The sequence below is a fragment of the Bubalus kerabau genome, chromosome 10 (assembly GCF_029407905.1).
Source record: "Bubalus kerabau isolate K-KA32 ecotype Philippines breed swamp buffalo chromosome 10, PCC_UOA_SB_1v2, whole genome shotgun sequence".
In the NCBI taxonomy this organism is placed as follows: domain Eukaryota; kingdom Metazoa; phylum Chordata; class Mammalia; order Artiodactyla; family Bovidae; genus Bubalus; species Bubalus kerabau.
In genome coordinates, this window is record NC_073633.1 from 24,457,101 (window position 1) to 24,475,017 (window position 17,917).

A 17,917-nucleotide genomic window follows, 5' to 3' on the forward strand; every position below is an offset into this window, starting at 1 on the left:
TACAGCCACGAGGGGTGAGTACCGGCCAGCTGCCCTCCATGGCCGCCTAGAGGGATTTGCTAGCCATGGGGGAACCAGCCTCCAGTACTGAGCTTGATCAAGTACTGTTTCCTCCACTGCTTGACTGTTGTTTTCCATTGTGACTCCAGTACCACGATACAGAGAGCAGAAGTGTTTGGCCTTCTACTTCTGGTGACAGGCAACAGATGCCACTTGCTTGACAATTTGTGAATATTGAATGAATGGGAAGATTTGGATGTCAAGTTAAGGGCTGTTAATTTTGAGATGATGGACTGTTGTTTGTTTGTTTGTTTGTTTTGTTTTGTTTTTCTATTTTCCTCCTAAGTGGATATAGGAAAGTCAGAGTGGGCTGGAGTGGGGAGGAATTGCCTGTCTTCAGCTGAGATAAGGTGTCAGAACTGAGTTTTGTGGATGTCTTTTTAACTGGATGAGAAGTCTGTTACTCTTCTCTTTACCCTGCCAGAGCAATGAGGGTCTTTTCCTCAGATCCTCAGAGAAAGAACCTGATAGGGCTCCTGGAAGAAAAACTCATAAAAAAAAACTGACCTTCTTAAGACCTCAGCTCATAAGAGCTGAATCTCTGAATCAATATCACATTTGCCCACCCTCAGCCTCTAGTAAATTCACTGATATTATCATTTGCATGTTCCCACCAGCTTATGGCTCCAGCAAATTACAATGCAGGTAAGTAAATGTTTATCTCTGTCTCCCCACCCCTCTCTTTCTATCCCTACCTCTCTGAACGTATCTATTTCTCCAAATTTCAGGATAGCAGATTGCCCCGTGACCTCAGTTCTCACACGAGTCTTGATTTTTCAGTCTGTCTGGCCTTTTTCTTGTTGGAAAAGTAAGACAACAATTCTCAAGCTCTTTATGTCAAAGCTAAAGTTAGGACTTCCCTGGTCACACAGTACATAAGAATCTGCCTGATAATTCAGGGGACATGGGTTCCATCCCTGGTCCATGAAAATCCCACAAGGCATAGAGCAACTAGGCCTGTGAGCCACAACTATTGAGCCCATGCTCTAGAACTCACGAACGGCCAACTACTTTGCCCATGTGCTACCACTACTGAAGTCTGCACACTCTAGGACCCACGAAAGTGAAAGTGAAGTTGCTCAGTTGTGTCCGACTCTTTGCGACCCCATGGACAGAGGCGCCTGCACCAGGCTCCTCTGTCCAAGGGATTTTCTCTGGACTGTTAAGTAGAGATGTTGAGTGGCCAATTAGGTGTAAAAGTTTGGAGACATCCCTGGTGATCCAGTGGTTAAGACTCTGTGATTCCTACTGCTTGGGGAGCTAAGATCCTACATGCCACATGGCACAGCCAAATAAAAAAGATGTAAAAGTTTGAAGGTCAGGGGAGAAAAAAATGATAAAATTATTTGGAAAGGATTGTCATTGCCATAAATGAGCGTTTCTGTCCAACAAGAAACATATATAAAAATGTTCTAAACAGCATTATTTGCAGTAGATTTACACTGGAAAACAATATTCATCAACAGAAGAATGAAAAATAAATTGTGGTATAGTCATAGAATGGTATTTTACAGTAATGATAATGAACTCAGGTACATGCAAAATGGATGAAGCTAGACATAAAAGAATTCTCTATGATTCCATTCGTATAAATAAAACTAAACCATGGTGTTAGAAGTCAGGATAAATATTATCTTAGGGGGAGGAGGGAGAAGGTAGTGATTGGGAGATAGCAGTAGAGTAATTTCTGGATGTATGTGTGTGTTAGTTGCTCAGTCATGTCCGACTGTTTGTGATCTTGCGGACTGTAGCCTGCAAGGCTCCTCCTTCCATGAGATTTTCCAGGGGATCTTCCCCACCCAGGGATCAAACCCACATCTCCTGCATTGCAGGCAGACTTTACTATCTGAGCCACCATCTCAACAGTGATTGTGTGTTTGCTTTATCATCCGTCATTGAACTGTTCATTTAAGTGTTGAGCACTTTTTGGGACATATGTTATAGTTCTTTAAAAAAAATGTTTAACTGTCATGTTAAAATATTGCCTCCCAAAGAATTTGTTTCAGGCTCCAGTTTCAATAGCTATGCTTGATTGCTAGCTATCCTTGCTGTTTTAAGTGTTCATGAAAATTACAAGGTAGTCTGTTTAAACTATGATGGAAGAGCATTGTACAGATAACTGAATTCCTAATATTGGGAAAGAGGCTGAATAACAACCACTGAGGGAAATAGTGCAGGGTTTAGCATACCTTCTTTGGCATCCAGGATGTTACTCGATTTTTAAAGTGAATTAGAGAAAAGTCTAATTTTCCCCTTCAGTCTCTCCCATCAGGAAGTTTCCATAAGCGTCTTATCCTTATCCATCAGAGGGTATACAGAATGAAAATCACAATCATAGAAAACTAACCAAACTGACCACATGGATCACAGCCTTGTCTAATTCAATGAAACTATTAGCCATACCTGGTAGGGCCACCCAAGATGGACGGGTCATGGTAGAGAGTTCTGACAAAACGTGGTCCCCTGGAGAAGGAAATGGCAAACCACTTCAGTATTCTTGCCTTGAGAACCCATGAACAGCATGAAAAGGCAAAAAAATAGGACACTGAAAGATGAACTCCCCAGGTTGGTAGGTGCCCAATATACTACTGGAGATTGGTGGACAAATAACTCCAGAAAGAATGAAGAGATGGAGCCAAAGCAAAAACAACACCCAGTTGTGGGTGTGACTGGTGATGGAAATAAAGTCCGATGCTATAAAGAACAATATAGCATAGGAACCTGGAATGTTAGGTCCATGAATCAAGGCAGATTGGAAGTGGTCAAACAGATGGGAAGAGGGAACATCGACGTTTTAGGAATCAGTGAACTAAAATGGACTGGAATGGATGAATTTAACTCAGATGACCATTATATCTACTACTGTGGGCAAGACTCCCTTAGAAGAAATGGAGTAGCCATCATAGTAAACAAAAGAGCCCAAAATGCAGTACTTGGATGCAATCTCAAAAGCGACAGAAGATCTCTGTTCATTTCCAAGGCAAACCATTCAGTTTCTCAGTAATCCAAGTCTATCCCCTGAACAGTAATGCTGAAGAAGCTGAAGGTGAATGGTTCTATGAAGACCTACATGACCTTCTAGAACTAACACCCAAAAAGATGTTCTTTTCATTATTGGGGACTGGAATGCAAAAGTAGGAAGTCAAGAGATACCTGGAGTAATGGGCAGGTTTGGCCCTGGAATACAAAATGAAGCAGGGCAAAGGCTAACAGAGTTTTGCCAAGTGACATTACAAATTAAATCCCATCTCAAGAAAAACACCAGATTTTGAGGGGTTATGAAAATGGAGTATATGGCTTAAGAAACAGACTCTGTAGTCTGACAACAACTTGTAAGGTATTATTCCCATGTTACAGAAAGGAAATTCAGGCTCAAAGATAATGATTTACTAAAATGTAACTCAAAAGTGGTTGACTCAGGCTCCATATCTCTCAATTCCTGATTTAGTATTGTTGTTTTAAAATATTGGTTTTAGTTATATTTTTTAAAAAGCTTGGTTTTTAACTCCTGTACGAGGAGAAACTTGAAACTATAGGGGAATGATTACAGATTAAATGAGGGAAAGGAAACATTTAGATTGGAAGATCAATGTGAGAAGATAGTTTGGTTTTAACTATCAAAACTAACTAACAGAAACGTCTTAAATACATTTTTCTCTTTCTTTTTCAAGGTTTTTGACTCCAGTGAAGAATCTGGGCATCTTGTTCTCACCATAGTTATATCGGGGCATTTCTTCATTTCCCAAGGACAGACACTGTTGGTAGGTTTTATGCATATAATATGCATATATGGATATATTTCTTTTAAGCTTTACATTAATTTTGTATCCTTAAGGTTCTTCAGTCTTGTTGAAATTTATCAGGTTCAACAAATTAAGCATTTATTGAATGTTCTAGAATAGAAATAAAAAGATAGTATTTCCTGCCATTAAAGGGATTTTTAGAGTTTTCTTGGGAGTCAAAGTGGATTAAAGGGTTAAGATTAATCAGTATTATAAAGGATTCTTCATTGGGGAGATTGGGTTGAAGACAGGTTAGATTTATAGAGAAATGGATGGAGAGTTTTCCAGATAAAAAACATGTGCAGAGGAATTGTTGTTTAGTAACTGACTTGCTCTCAGTTGGTTGTTGATGTTTCAAGTTGTCTCTACTGCTTTACAACCCATTTTGAACTCAAATGAAAAATTTGCTCAAATTTGCTTTTTGTCTTATATCATTTCTATAGTCTAAAATAAATAGAAAAAAAAAAACCCAAATAATAAGTCACTGAAAACTGAAAGTGAAAGTTTCTCAGTCATGTCCAACTCTGCAACACCATGGACTGTAGCCCACCAGACTCCTCTGTCCAGGGAATTCTCCAGGCAAGAATTCTTGCCTGGTAGCTCAGACAGTAAGGAATCTGCCTACAATGCAGGAGACCCAGGTTCAATCCCTGGATCAGGAAAATTGAAGAAGGAAAAGGCCACCCACTCCAGCATTCTTGCCTGGAGAATTCCCTGGACAGAGGAGCCTGGCAGGCTACATTCTATGGAGTCACAAAGAGTCAGACATGACCAAGTGACTGACACTTTCACTTCCACTTCAGTAAGTCATTAGCAAAAAACTTAAAGCAAGAAATGAACATTAAAATGATGTATAACATAACCACATTTACTTAAGAATGTATTCCAATATCAAACAGCAAAGTTCAACAGTGCAAAACTGCAGTTAGTTTTACACCAACCTAATAATTCTCTGTGCTATACAATAAATCTTTGTTCTTTATCTGTTTTATATATTGTAGTTTTATCTGCTAATCCCAAACTCCTAATTTATCCTCTCATCTTTCCCATTTGGTAACCATGAGTTTGTTTTCTATGTCTGTGAGTCTGTTTGTAAGTAAGTTCATTTATATCATATTTTAGATTCAACATGTAAGTGATTTATGGTATTTGATTTACTTCACTTAGTATAATAATCTCTAGATTCCTCCATGTTGCTACAGATGGCATAATTTCACTCTTCTTATGGCTGAGTAATATTCTGTTATGTCTTGGCTGCTATGAACATGGGGTGTAAGTACCCATTAGTAGAATTGCTGGATCATATGGTAGTTCTATATTTTAGTTTTCTGAGGAACCTCCATACTGTTTTCCATAGTGGTTGCACCAACTTACATTCCCACCAGCAGTGTAGGAAGATTCCCTTTACTCCACACTCTCTCTTGCATTTGTTATTTGTTGGCTTTTTAATGATGGCCATTCTGACCAGTGTGAAGTGATACCTCATTGTAGTTTGGCTTTGGTGTTTCTCTAATAAGTAGTGATGCTGAGCATCTTTTTCACGTGTCTGGCTATCTGTCTTCTTTGAAGAAATGTCTATTTTTAAATTGGGTCATTTGGTTTTTTTGTTGTTGTTGAGTTATATTATCTGTTGGTATATTTTGGAGATTAAACCCTTGTTGGTCGCATCATTTGAAAATATTTTCTCCCATTCCATAGGTTGTATTTTCATTTTTTAATGCATTGATTCGGTCCCACTTGTTTGTTTTTATTTTTAATGCCTTAGGAGACTGACCTAAGAAAACATTGCTACGATTTATGTCAGAGAATATTTTGCCTGTGCTCTCTTCTAGGAGTTTTATGGTGTCACATCTGATATTTAAGTCTTTTAATGGCCTTTGGTTTAAAGTCTGTTTTTGTCTGATATGAATATCACTACCCCTGCTTTCCTGTCATTTCTGTTTGCATGAAATATATCTTTTTCTATTTCAATCTATGGGTTTCCTTCACCCTAAAATGGGTCTCTGCTGCTGCTGCTGCTAAGTCACTTCAGTTGTGTCCGACTCTGTGTGACCCCATAGACGGCAGCCCACCAGGCTCCTCCGTCCCTGGGATTCTCCAGGCAAGAACGCTGGAGTGGGTTGGCATTTCCTTCTCCAATGCGTGAAAGTGAAAAGTGAAAGTGAAGTCGCTCAGTCATGTCTGACTCTTCAGGACCCATGGACTGCAGCCTTCCAGGCTCCTCCATCCATGGGAGTTTCCAGGCAAGAGTACTGGAGTGGGGTGCCATTGCCAGAATCCAGTAGGCAACATATTGTAGGCTCTTATTTTATATCCAGCCTGCCACTCTGTATCTTTTATTGGAGCACTTAGTTCATTGAAATTTAAAGTAATTATTGATAGATATGTATTTATTAACATTTTAAATCTTGTTTTCCAAAAGCTCTAATTTTATAAAAATGCATAACATTAAAAATGTTTTTTATTCTGAATACACATAAACACAGACATATCGTAGAAAACTTATGGAATAAAGAAATATATAAAGGAAAAATAAAAATCTCCTTGTTTGAAAGTTCATTTTTTTAAATTGAAGTACAGTTGATTTACAGTATCATGTTAGTGTCAGGTATATGACAAAGTGATTCAGTTATATATATATTTTTCAGATTATCTTCCCATTATAGGTTATTACAAGATATTGAATATAGTTCCCTGTGCTATACAGTAAATCCTTGTTGCTTTTCTGCTTTAAATATGGTAGTGTGTATATGTTAATCTCGTACTCCTAATTTATCCTTCTCTCCCCCTTCACCTTTGGTAACCATAAGTTTGTTTTGTGTCTGTTAGCCTGTGTCTGTTCTATGAATAAATTCATTTAATTGTCTTCCTCTGTCTGACTTACTTCACTTGGTATGATAACTTCTCTGTCTATTCATGTTGCTGCAAATGGCAAAAATTCATTCTTTTTATGGGCCAAGTAATATCCATTGGGTGTACCGGATCTTTATCCATTCATGTGTCGACGGACGTTTAGGTTGCTTCCATGTCTTGGCTGTTGTAAATACTGTTGCTATGACTATTGGTGTACATACATCTTTTCAAATTAAAGTTTTCATTTTTTCTGGATATATGCCCAGGAATGTGATTGCTGGATCATATGGTAACTATTTTTAGTTTTTTAAGGAATCTCTATACTGTTTTCCACAGTGGCTGTATCACTTTACATTCTCACCACCAGTGCAAGAGTATTCCCTTTTCTCCACATCCTCTACAGCATTTATTATTTGTAGATTGAAAGTTTATGTTTGAATTGGTATTTAGAAGCAAAATGAGTAGAGAAACAAGATAGTTATTAATTTCCAGTCAAAGAAATTGTATAAGAAAAGAAATGTAAGAAAAGGCTATTACATCATTTAGCTGTGATTGATATCTATATTAACATAATAAATTTGTATAGATATTTACTGACTATGTAGACATAATATATTCATTTAACAAATGTTTATTGAACAATTACTGTATGCTTGGCATTGTTCTAGGTGCTAGGGATACAGCAGTGAACAGCAAAAACAAAAATCCCTGTCATGATGGAGGGTCATCGTTCTGGTGGGAACAAGCAGTAATAAATAGGTCAAATATATTTAAAAGATACGAATTTTTAGTGAATCCCTTACACGTTCTGTTACAATATGGCAGCATCCCACAGTTGTATGCTGTGACGATTCATCTCTCCACTCTAGTGGAAGATAGCTTTATCTCTGAATGTGAGATGACCTGCAAAGGCATCTTTGTGTTCCTTGTTATTTTTAAAACTGTAGCACTACTTGGACAGTTGTGCTTTATAAGCCGCTATTAGCGCTTATATCAGTTGCCAAGAGACAAGATTTCTTGTTTAACTTCGAAAGTAGGATATTCCAGATGGTGAACTGATGGATGTCTAGCACAAACTAATTCTCCTTGTCACTATCATGGATCTTTGCTGAAGGGTGACATTAAGGCAGTTTGACCTCCTCAGACATAGGGTCCCGTCCTGTTCTTGTCTCTGCTCCATTCTTTTGCACCAATAGTAGATGTTGTTACAAACGTCATATCATACATGGAATGAGTTTTGCATGGCAGTGACAAGACCAAGTTTATAAAATTCTAAGACATCACTGTTGAGATGTCTACCGTTTGGTACATGTTGCACATATGTGTACAACTTGGTTAATATTTGTAAAAATCTTCTTTAAACACTTTTTCAAAAGATACCTTTATTAAGTTATAATTTACATAAAATAAAATTAACTAATTTTAACTGTTCAGTTTGATGTGTTTTGATGAACATATGTATTTGTAAAACCACCACACAATCGTAATATAGGACATTTCAATTAATACAAAAAGTTTCCCTGTGCTTCTTTGTAGTTCGTTCTCTCTGCCCACCATTGGCACCTAGCAAAACCATTCATCTGCTTTCTGTCACTATAGATTTGCCTTTTCTAGAATTTCATATAAATAAAATCATACAATATGTAGTCCTTTTGTGTCCAGCTTCTTCCACTTAGTATAATACTTTTGAGAGTCATCCATAGCATTCATTCATTACTGAATAGTATTCTGTTATGTGGATAAGCCTAATTTGTTTATCCATTCAGTTTTTGATAAACATTGGGTTGTCCCATTTTTTTACTGTTATGAATGATGCTGGTATAAACATTTGCATACAGCCTTTTGTTTCATTTTTCTTTAGTAAATTCCCAAGACAGGAACTGTTGCTGGATCATATGGTACCTCTGTGTTTAACTTTATAAGAAACTGCAAAGCTGTTTTTCAGGGGTGCATTCCTCCAAGCAGTGTATGAGGGTTCTGGTTATTCCATGTCCTCACTGACACTTGGTATTGTCAAGTTTAACTATGTAACCGTTCTTGTACATATGTAGTGCTATCTCGTGATGGTTTTAATTTTAATTTCCTTAAAGGCTAATGATACTGACCATCTTTTTGTGTGTATTTACCATTTGTGTATTTTATTGAAGTGTCTTGTTTCTATCTTATTCCATGTTTAATTGAATTGTCTTTTCATATGTGAATAAGTTCTTATTTTTTCCTTTTTTCGCATTTCTTTTTTTAAATTTTTATATTGGAGATAGTTGATTAACAGTGTTGTGTTAGTTTCAGGTGTACAGCAAAATTATTCAGTTATACATACATGTTATCTATTCTTTTTTCAGATTCTTTTCCCATTTTAGGTTGCTATACAATATTGAGCAGCATCCCCTGTGCCGTGCAGTAGGTCCTTGTTGGTTATCTGTTCTAAATGCAGTAGTGAGGACAGGCCAGTCCCAGACTCCCAGTCTGTTTGTCCCTGCCACAGTTGCCCCTAGTAACAGTAAGTTTGTTCCCAAGTCTGTGAGTATGTTTATGTTTTGTAAACAAGTTCACATGTATCGTTTCTTTTACAGTCTGCATGTAAGTTATATCATATGGTGTTTGTCTTTCTCTGTCTGACTTTGCTTAGCATGATTATTTCCAGGTCCACCGTCTATGTAGCTGCAGATAGTGTGATTTCTTCTTTTAGTGGCTGATTTTCATTCTTTTATTCCATTGTGCATATGTGCCACATCTTCTTTACCTGTCAGTGGACATAGGGGTTGCTTCCTGTCTTGGCTATTGTAATCTGTGCTGCAGTGAACATTATGGTGCTTGTGAGCCTTTCAAACCATGTTCTCTGGATATGTGTTCAGGAGTGGGATTGCTAGATCGTTTGGTAGCTCAATTTTTAGTTTCCCAAGGAACCTCCATACTGCTCTCCATAGTGGATATACCAATATATGTTCTCACCAACAGTGTCAGAGGGTCCCCTTTTCTCCCCACCCTCTCCAACATTTATTGTTTGTAGATTTTTTGACAGTGGCCATTCTGACTGGTGTGAGGTGATATCTCATGGTAGTTTTGATTTGCATTTCTCAGTTCTTATTCTGATTATAGCTGTTTTATCAGAAATGTGTTCTGCAAATATTTCATCCAGTCTGTGGCTTACCTTTTCAGTTCTTAACAGTGTCTCTTGATGAGCTAAAGCCTAAAATTTTAATGAAGTCCTGTTTTATTCTCTTTGTATGCTATGTAAGAAATTTCCATCTACTCTGAGATTGTAATGATATTTTTCTATGTTTTTTTTTCTGGGAATTTTATGATTTTAGCCCTTACATTTAGACCAATAGCCATTATGATTTTTTGTAACATTGCATAACAATAATGTTTATTATTATTTTGTATAGTATCCTTTCTTCTCTTCAATTAAAGCAATATGGTATTGAAAACATTACTGTTATGGAACATAATCATGGATCTTAGGGAACCTACTTCTGGAATCTTTGAATTAATTTTTAATATATAGTGAGGGATAAGGGTCTGGGTTAATTTTTTCACACATATATATAACAATTGTCCCAGCAAAGTTTATTTGTCATTGAAATTACCTTGGCACTTTTTTAAAAAATCAGTTTTCTGTGTATGTGTGGGTCTATTTCTAGACTTTCTTTTCTCTTCCATTGACCTAAATGTCTGTTCTTACTCCAATAACATACTGTCTTGATTACTTTAGCTTTGTTGTAATTTTTGAAATTGGTAGTGTAATTCCTCCATGTTCTTTCTCTAAGTTGTTCTGTTATTTGCATTTCTGTTTAAATTTTAGAGTCAGCCTTCCTGCAAAAAAGCCTGCTGGGTTTTTGATTGGAATTCCTTTGAATCTATAAATCATCTTGGAGAGAACTGACATCTTAATAGAGTCTTCTGACCCATGAGCATGTTATAACTCCCATTTATTTATATCTTCTATTTATTCCATTTATTCATAAACTCTTTCAGCAGTGAATTTATAGTTTTCACAATAGGTCTTATACATATTTAGCTAAATTTGTCCACAAATACTTATAGTTAGGTTAAAATAGAATTTTTAAAAATCTCAATATCTAATAATTTGTTGCTAATGAGTAAAAATATATTTGAATTTTTTCATGTTCACCTTATATCCTGTGGTCTTGCTGAATTCATTTATTCTTCAGCTTTTTTGTAGATGTTTTGTAGTTTTTTCTACATAGGTGATCTGTTGTCTAAATAGACAGTTTTACATTCCTCCTTTCACTCTACATACTCCGCCCACTCCCTGCTATTTACCCCCAAGATTGCACTGGCTAGGATAGCCTTTATGATGTTGAATGGAAATAGTGAGAGTTGATACCCTTGTCTTGTTCCTGGTCTTGGGAGAAAAGCATTCAGTCTTCACCAGTAAGTATAGTGTTAGCCGTAGGGTTTTTGTCAGTAACCCTTTATGAGATTGGGGAAGTTACCTTCTATTTTAGGTTGCTGAGAGTTTTCAATCATGAATAGGCGTTGAATTTTGCTGAATGATGTTTCTGTATCTATTGAGAAGTTTTTTTCCTGTTTTAGTTCTGTTGATGTTAAAAACTTTAAAAATATTTAGCTCTTACACATCAGTGTTTATTATAAAAATTTTATTTTTACATTATGTATATGTGTGTGATAAAAATAACACATTTTTTAAAACTTTGGAAAAGATCTTGATGCTCTGAAAGATTAAAGGCAAAAGGAGAAGAGGGCAGCAGAGGATGAGATGGTTAAATAGCATTACCGACTCAATGGACATGAATTATAGCAAACTCTGAGAGATAGTGAAGGACAGGGAAGCCTGGTGTGCTGCAGTCCATGGAGGGCGGGTCACAGAGTCAGACACAACTTAGCAACTGAACCACAACATTTAATAAACATTTTGCCCCTAAATCAAAGGATAGTTTTGTATGTAGTGTAGTCAGTATTTTCTGGATTCCACAGGAACCAACACATAGAAGAGGAAACATTTTTAGATTATAGCACATTTCATTTGCAATTTTGTGTTGGTATTACATTTACATGCCCTCTCCCTTCATACTAATCTGGATTGTGATATATTTTTAGAATTTTTCCCATAAAAGGTAGGGACAGGATAGCCATGGAAAGTTTTAGCCACTTCCTTTTTAGTATGAGAATCTAATTACTGGCATGGATTAAAATGCACTGTATTTATACTATCAAATTTTGTAGAAGCTACACAACTCCTCCCCCCAAAAAAGTACAAACTCACTTTTTTCAGAAAGATTAATTGCTCAGGCCTGGTAACAGCTCCCTCTGTGATGTTATTTTATCGAAATCCAAACAGGCTTTGAGCTCTCTGCTTGGACCTGGGCAGCTATTTAGATTTGATTTCCCTTAAACTTCATAGTTCTTTGCCACCTCCTGTGAGGTCCATGGGAACTTAATGCTTCAGATTAAACTGTAGCTTGGTACAGTAGTACCATAGGTTTCCATTTTGCCTGTGAAATTAGCGCCTGCATCCATGTAAGAACATTGTTGCCAAAAGGCTCCATGCAGAACCACCACTAGGCCATTCTGTTGTTATTTATTTCAAAGGGTTGGTACAACCAAAGGGCTGGGAGACCTTGGCTCCATCTTCAGCCTACCGTGGCCCAAGTTCAACTGGTTTCCCCTTTCCAGTCTTGGATTTTGAACAGATTCTCTCTTATATATTGTGGGCTTTTCAACTTTGTTTTTAATCCTGATAAAATACACACACATGAAACTTACCATCTTCACCATTTTTAAGCACACATGAAGTACATTGACATTTTGTGCAGTCATCGCCAGTTCAGAATATCTCCAGAATTCATCTTGAAAAACTGAAACTCTATACTCATTCAATAACTCCTTATCGCCCCTCTCCCAGCTTAGCCCTGGCAACAGACAGTCTACTTTCTCTCTCTGAATGTGACTGCTTTAGTTACCTCATGTAAGTAGAATCATACAGTGTTTGTCTTTCTGTGACTGGCTTGTGTCACTGAGTACAGGGTCTTCAAGAGTCATTTAGTTAAAGTGTGTGTCAGAATTTCCTTCTTTTTTAAGGCTGAATAATATTCCGTTGCATGTATACACCACGTGTTGTTTATCCATTCTTCTGTTGATGGACACCAGGTTTGTTTCCACCTTTTGCCTGTTGTGAGTAATGCTGCTATGAACATGGGTGTATAATATCTCTTTGAGACTCTGATTTCAATTCTTTTGGGTGTATACCCAGAAGGGTTAATGGAACATAGGGTAATTCTATTTTTTGAGGAACTACCATACTTTTTTCCCACAGTGGCTACCCTATTTTACACTCCCATCAACAGTGCACAAAGATTCCAGTATCTCTACATCCTCACTATGGTTGTTATTTTCTTGGTTTTTTAATTGTAGTGTATAATTGACATATACTATTATTAGTTTCAGGCATACAGTGGTTCGATATTTGTGTACATTGCAAAATGATCACCACAGTAATCTAGTTAACATCCATCACCTTCCATAGTTAACAAATTTTTTTTCTTATGACGAGAACTTGTAAGATCTGTTCTCTTATAGCAACTTCTGAATATGCACAGATCTTCCTTAATATGTGATTATGTCCTGATAAACCCATCATAAATTTAAAATATTCATTCAAAAATTGATTTAATCACTTAGCCTACTAAACATTATGGCTTAGCCTTGTTGTTGTTCAGTCGCTCAGTCATTCCAGCTCTTTGTGACCCCATGGACTGCAGCACACCAGGCTTCCCTGTCCTTCACCATCTCCTGAAGCTTGCTTAAACTCATGTGCATTGAGTCAGTGATGCCATCCAACCATTTTATCCTCTGTTGCCTCTTCTCCTGCCTTCAATCTTTCCCAACATTGGTCTTACCCAGTGAATTGGCTCTTCACATCAGGTGGCCAAAGTATTAGAGCTTCAGCATCAGTCCTTCCAATAAATATTCAGGGTTTAGGAATGACTGGTTTGATCTCCTTGCTGTCCAAGGGACTCTCAAGAGTCTTCTCCAACACACAGTTTGAAAGCATTGATTATTTGGCACTCAGCCTTCTTTACGGTCCTACTCTCACATCCATATACAACTGTTGGAAAAGCCATAATTTTGACTAGATGGACCTTTGTCAGCAAAGTAATGTCTCTGCTTTTTAATATGCTGTCTAGGTTTGTCATATTTTTTCTTCCAAGGAGTCATAGCTTTCTTTCAAGGAGCAAGCATCTTTTAATTACAGTAGCTTAGCCTAGCCTGGAGAAGGCAATGGCACCCCACTCCAGTACTCCTGCCTGGAAGGCTGCAGTCCACGGAGTCGCTGAGGGTCAGACATGACTGAGCAACTTCACTTTCACTTTTCACTTTCATGCACTGGAGAAGGAAATGGCAAGCCACTCCAGTGTTCTTGCCTGGAGAATCCCAGGGACGGGGAAGCCTGGTGGGCTGCCGTCTATGGGGTCGCACAGAGTCAGACACAACTGAAGCTACAGCAGCAGCAGCAGCAGCAGCAGCCTAGCCTATCTTAAATGCGCTCAGAACATTTACATTTGCCTACAGCTTGGGAAAATCATCTAACACAAAGCGTATTTTGTAAAGTGTTGAGTATCTCATGTAATTTACTGAATTCTGCACTGAAAGTGAAAAACAATGATTTTAAGTGTAGTGGTTGTTTATCCTCACGATCAAGCAGTGTTTGGGGAGCTGCGGCTCACTGTTGCTGCCGGGGGTCACGAGAGGATACTTACTGTGCAGCATGTTGATAGCAGGGGGGAGATCAAAATTCAAAGTACAGATTTACTGCATTTATACTGCTTTTGTACCATCCTAAAGTCAAATTGTTAAATTGAATCATCATAAGTTGGCAACTGTCTATATTATTAACTATAGTCACCTTGGTATACTTTACATCCCCAGGACTTCAGTTTAGTTCAGTTCAGTTGCTCAGTTGTGTCCGACTCTTTGCGACCCCATCAACCGCAGCACGCCAGGCCTCCCTGTCCATCATCAACTCCCAGAGTTTACTCAAACTCATGTCCACTGAGTTGGTGATGCCATCCAACTATCTCATCCTCTGTTGTCCCCTTCTCCTCCTGCCTTCAATCTTTCCCAGCATCAGGGTCTTTTCAGATAAGTCAGTTCTTTGCATCAGGTGGCCAAAGTATTGGAGTTTCAGCTTCACCATCAGTCAGCATCCCCAGGACTTACTTATTTTATAACTGAAAGTTTGAGTCTTTTGATCCCTTTTACCATTTCTCCGACTCCTGACCCCAACCCTGGCAATTGCTAATTTAGTCTCTATAGCTATAAGCTTGTTCCTTTGTTTTTATTTTTAGATTCCATGTAAAAGTAAGATCATACAGTATTTGTCTTGGTCTGAATTAATTCACTTAGTATGATGCCCTCAAGGTACTTTCACGTTGGCAGATGACAAGATTTCATTTTTTTATGGACTGAATAATAGTCCATTGTATATGTAAATCACATCTTCTTTATTCATTCATTGATGGAACTTGAGGTTGTTTCCATATCTTGGCTGTTAAAAATAACGCTGCAGTGAACATCGGGTACATATATTTTTTTCAAGATAGAATTTTAATTTTCTTCAAATAAGTACTTTGTGGGATTGCTGAAGCATATGGTTCTATTTTTACCCTTTAATTTAAAAGTTCTATTTTTAGATTTTTGAGGAACTTCCGTAGTGTTTTCCTCATCAGTTCACACTTCCACCAACAGTGCACAAAGGTTTCCTTTTCTCCACATCATTGCTAACACTTGTTATTTCTTGGCTTTTTCATTATAGACATTCTGACAGGTATGAGTTGATACCTCATTATGGTTTTGGTTTGCATTTTCCTAATGATAAGTGATGTTGAGCATCTTTTAATATATCCGTTGGCCATCTGTATGTCCTCTTGGGAAATATTTCTGTTCAGATCTCTGCTTATTTCTTAATTAGATTGTTTGGGTTTTTTTGCTATTGAGTTGTAGGAGTTCTTTATATGTTTGGGTATTAACCTTTATCAGATATATGATTATTTGCAAATGTTTTCTCCTATTTAGTATGTTACCTTTTCATTTTGTTGATGGTTTCCTTTGTTGTGAAGAAGCTTTTTAGTTTGATGATGTAGCCCTACGTGTTTATGTTTACTTTTGTTGCTTTTGCCTTTGATGTCAGATTGAAAAATTTATCACCAAGACCTTTGTCAAGGAGCTTGCTATAAATATCTGTTTTCTTAGAGTTTTATGGTATCAGGCATTATATTCAAGTCTTTAATCCATTTTAAGTTATTTTTCGTTTATGGTATAAAATAGTGGTCCAGTTTCATTCTTTTGCATGTGGCTGTCCAGTTTTCCCAACACCATTTATTAAAGGGACTGTCCTTTCCCCATTGTGTATTCTTGGCTCATTTGTGGTAAATTAGTTGATCATATATGCTGGGTTTGTTTCTGAGCTTACTATTCTGTTTCATTGATCTGTGTATCTTTTTTTATGCCAATATCATACTGTTTAATTACTATAGCTTTGAAATATAGTTCAAAATCAGGGTGCATGGTGCCTCTAGCTTTGACCTTCTTTCTCAAGATTGCTTTGGCTATTCAGGGTATTTTGTGCTGCCATTAAAATATGGAGATTGTTTTTTCTACTTACATAAAAAAAATGCCACTAGAATTTTGATAGGGATTGTATTGAATATGTAGATTGCTTTGTGTACTATGGACATTTTAACACTTTTAGTTCTTTGAATCCATGAGTGTGGACTCTTCCATTTATTTGTGTCTTCTTTTTCATTAATTAACTTACAGTTTTCAGTATACATGTCTTTAACTTCCTTGGTTAAATTTATTCCTAGGTATTTTATTCTTTTTGATGCAATTGTAAATGAGTTTTGTAATTTCTCTTTCTGATAGTTTATTATTAGCATATAGAAATGCAGCAGATTTTTATATGCTGATATTGTATCCCCCAGCTTTATTGGATTAATTTATTAGTCCTAACAGCTTTTTGGCGGAGTCTGGAGGGTTTTCTGTACAATATCATGTCATCTGCAAACAGAGATAATTTTACTGCTTACTTTCCAAGATGGATGCCTTTTTATTTTTGTTGCCTAACTCATCTGGCTAGGACTTCCACTACAATAAGTCCCCTACATATGAACTTTCAAGTTGTGAACTTGCAAAGATGCACATGTGTGTTCCATCAACATCAGGTAGGAGTGAAATTGCAGCTTGCCCCCCCATCTCCTAGAGCTGAGGATCCTTCAGCTCTACCATCTCCCACCTCCACTCATTCCTCCAGTCATTAACTCTTCTTGCCTGCTCACTTGATGCTGCCCCTGTGCCAGCTGTTGTACTGTACCGCTGTACTTTTCAATGTACTCTAAGATTAAAATTTTTTTTTAATTTTTGTGTTTTTTTATGTATTATTTCTGTGAAAAGTATTTTAAACCTATTACAGTGCAATACTATATAGCTGATTGTGTTAGCTGGGTATCTAGGCTAACTTTGTTGGACTTACAAACAAATTGGACTTACAAAGGTACTCTCAGAACAGAATGTGTTCATAAGTAGAGGACTTAATATACTATGTTGAATAAAAGTGGCTACAGAGCGGGCACCCTTGTGTTGTTCCTAACCTTAGATGGAAAGTTTTCAGCTTTTATCATTGAGTATGATGTTAGCTGTGGTTTGTTATATTTGCCCTTTATTATGTTGAAGAATATTTTTTCTATACCCACTTTGTTGAGAGTTTTTTAAGTCATAAATGGATGTTGCTGCTGCTGCTCCTGCTGCTGCTAAGTCGCTTCAGTCGTGTCCTACTCTGTGCGACCCCATAGACCGCAGCTCACCAGGCTCCCCTGTCCCTGGGATTCTCCAGGCAAGAACACTGGAGTGGGTTGCCATTTCCTTCTCCAGTGAATGAAAGTGAAAAGTGAAAGTGAAGTTGCTCAGTCGTGTCCGACTCTTAGCGACCCCATGGACTGCACCCTACCAGGCTCCTGCGTCCATGGGATTCTCCAGGCAAGAGTACTGGAGTGGGTTGCCATTGCCTTCTCCTAAATGGATGTTGAATTTTGTCAAATGCTTTTTCTGGATATATTGAGATGATCTATTGATTTTTATCCTTCATTTTAATGTGGTGTATCACATTGCTTTGCAGATGTTGAACCATCCTTACATCCCTAAAATAAATCCCTCTTGATCGTGATGTATGATCCTTTTAA

General features: G+C 37.3%; 1 protein-coding gene across 9 annotated transcripts in view; it reads left to right on the plus strand.

Moving 5' to 3' along the window:
* REC114 (REC114 meiotic recombination protein) overlaps positions 1-17,917 on the plus strand; it is a 115,653-nt gene that overhangs the window by 24,522 nt on the left and 73,214 nt on the right. For 8 of the 9 annotated variants that reach the window (XM_055536940.1, XM_055536943.1, XM_055536942.1 and 5 more), the window contains exon 2: positions 3,732-3,821. The exons of the other annotated variant lie outside the window; for it this stretch is intronic. In XM_055536940.1, coding sequence (XP_055392915.1) covers positions 3,732-3,821 — 90 coding nt within the window. The remainder of the gene's footprint in view (positions 1-3,731; positions 3,822-17,917) is intronic. 9 annotated transcript variants of the gene reach the window in all.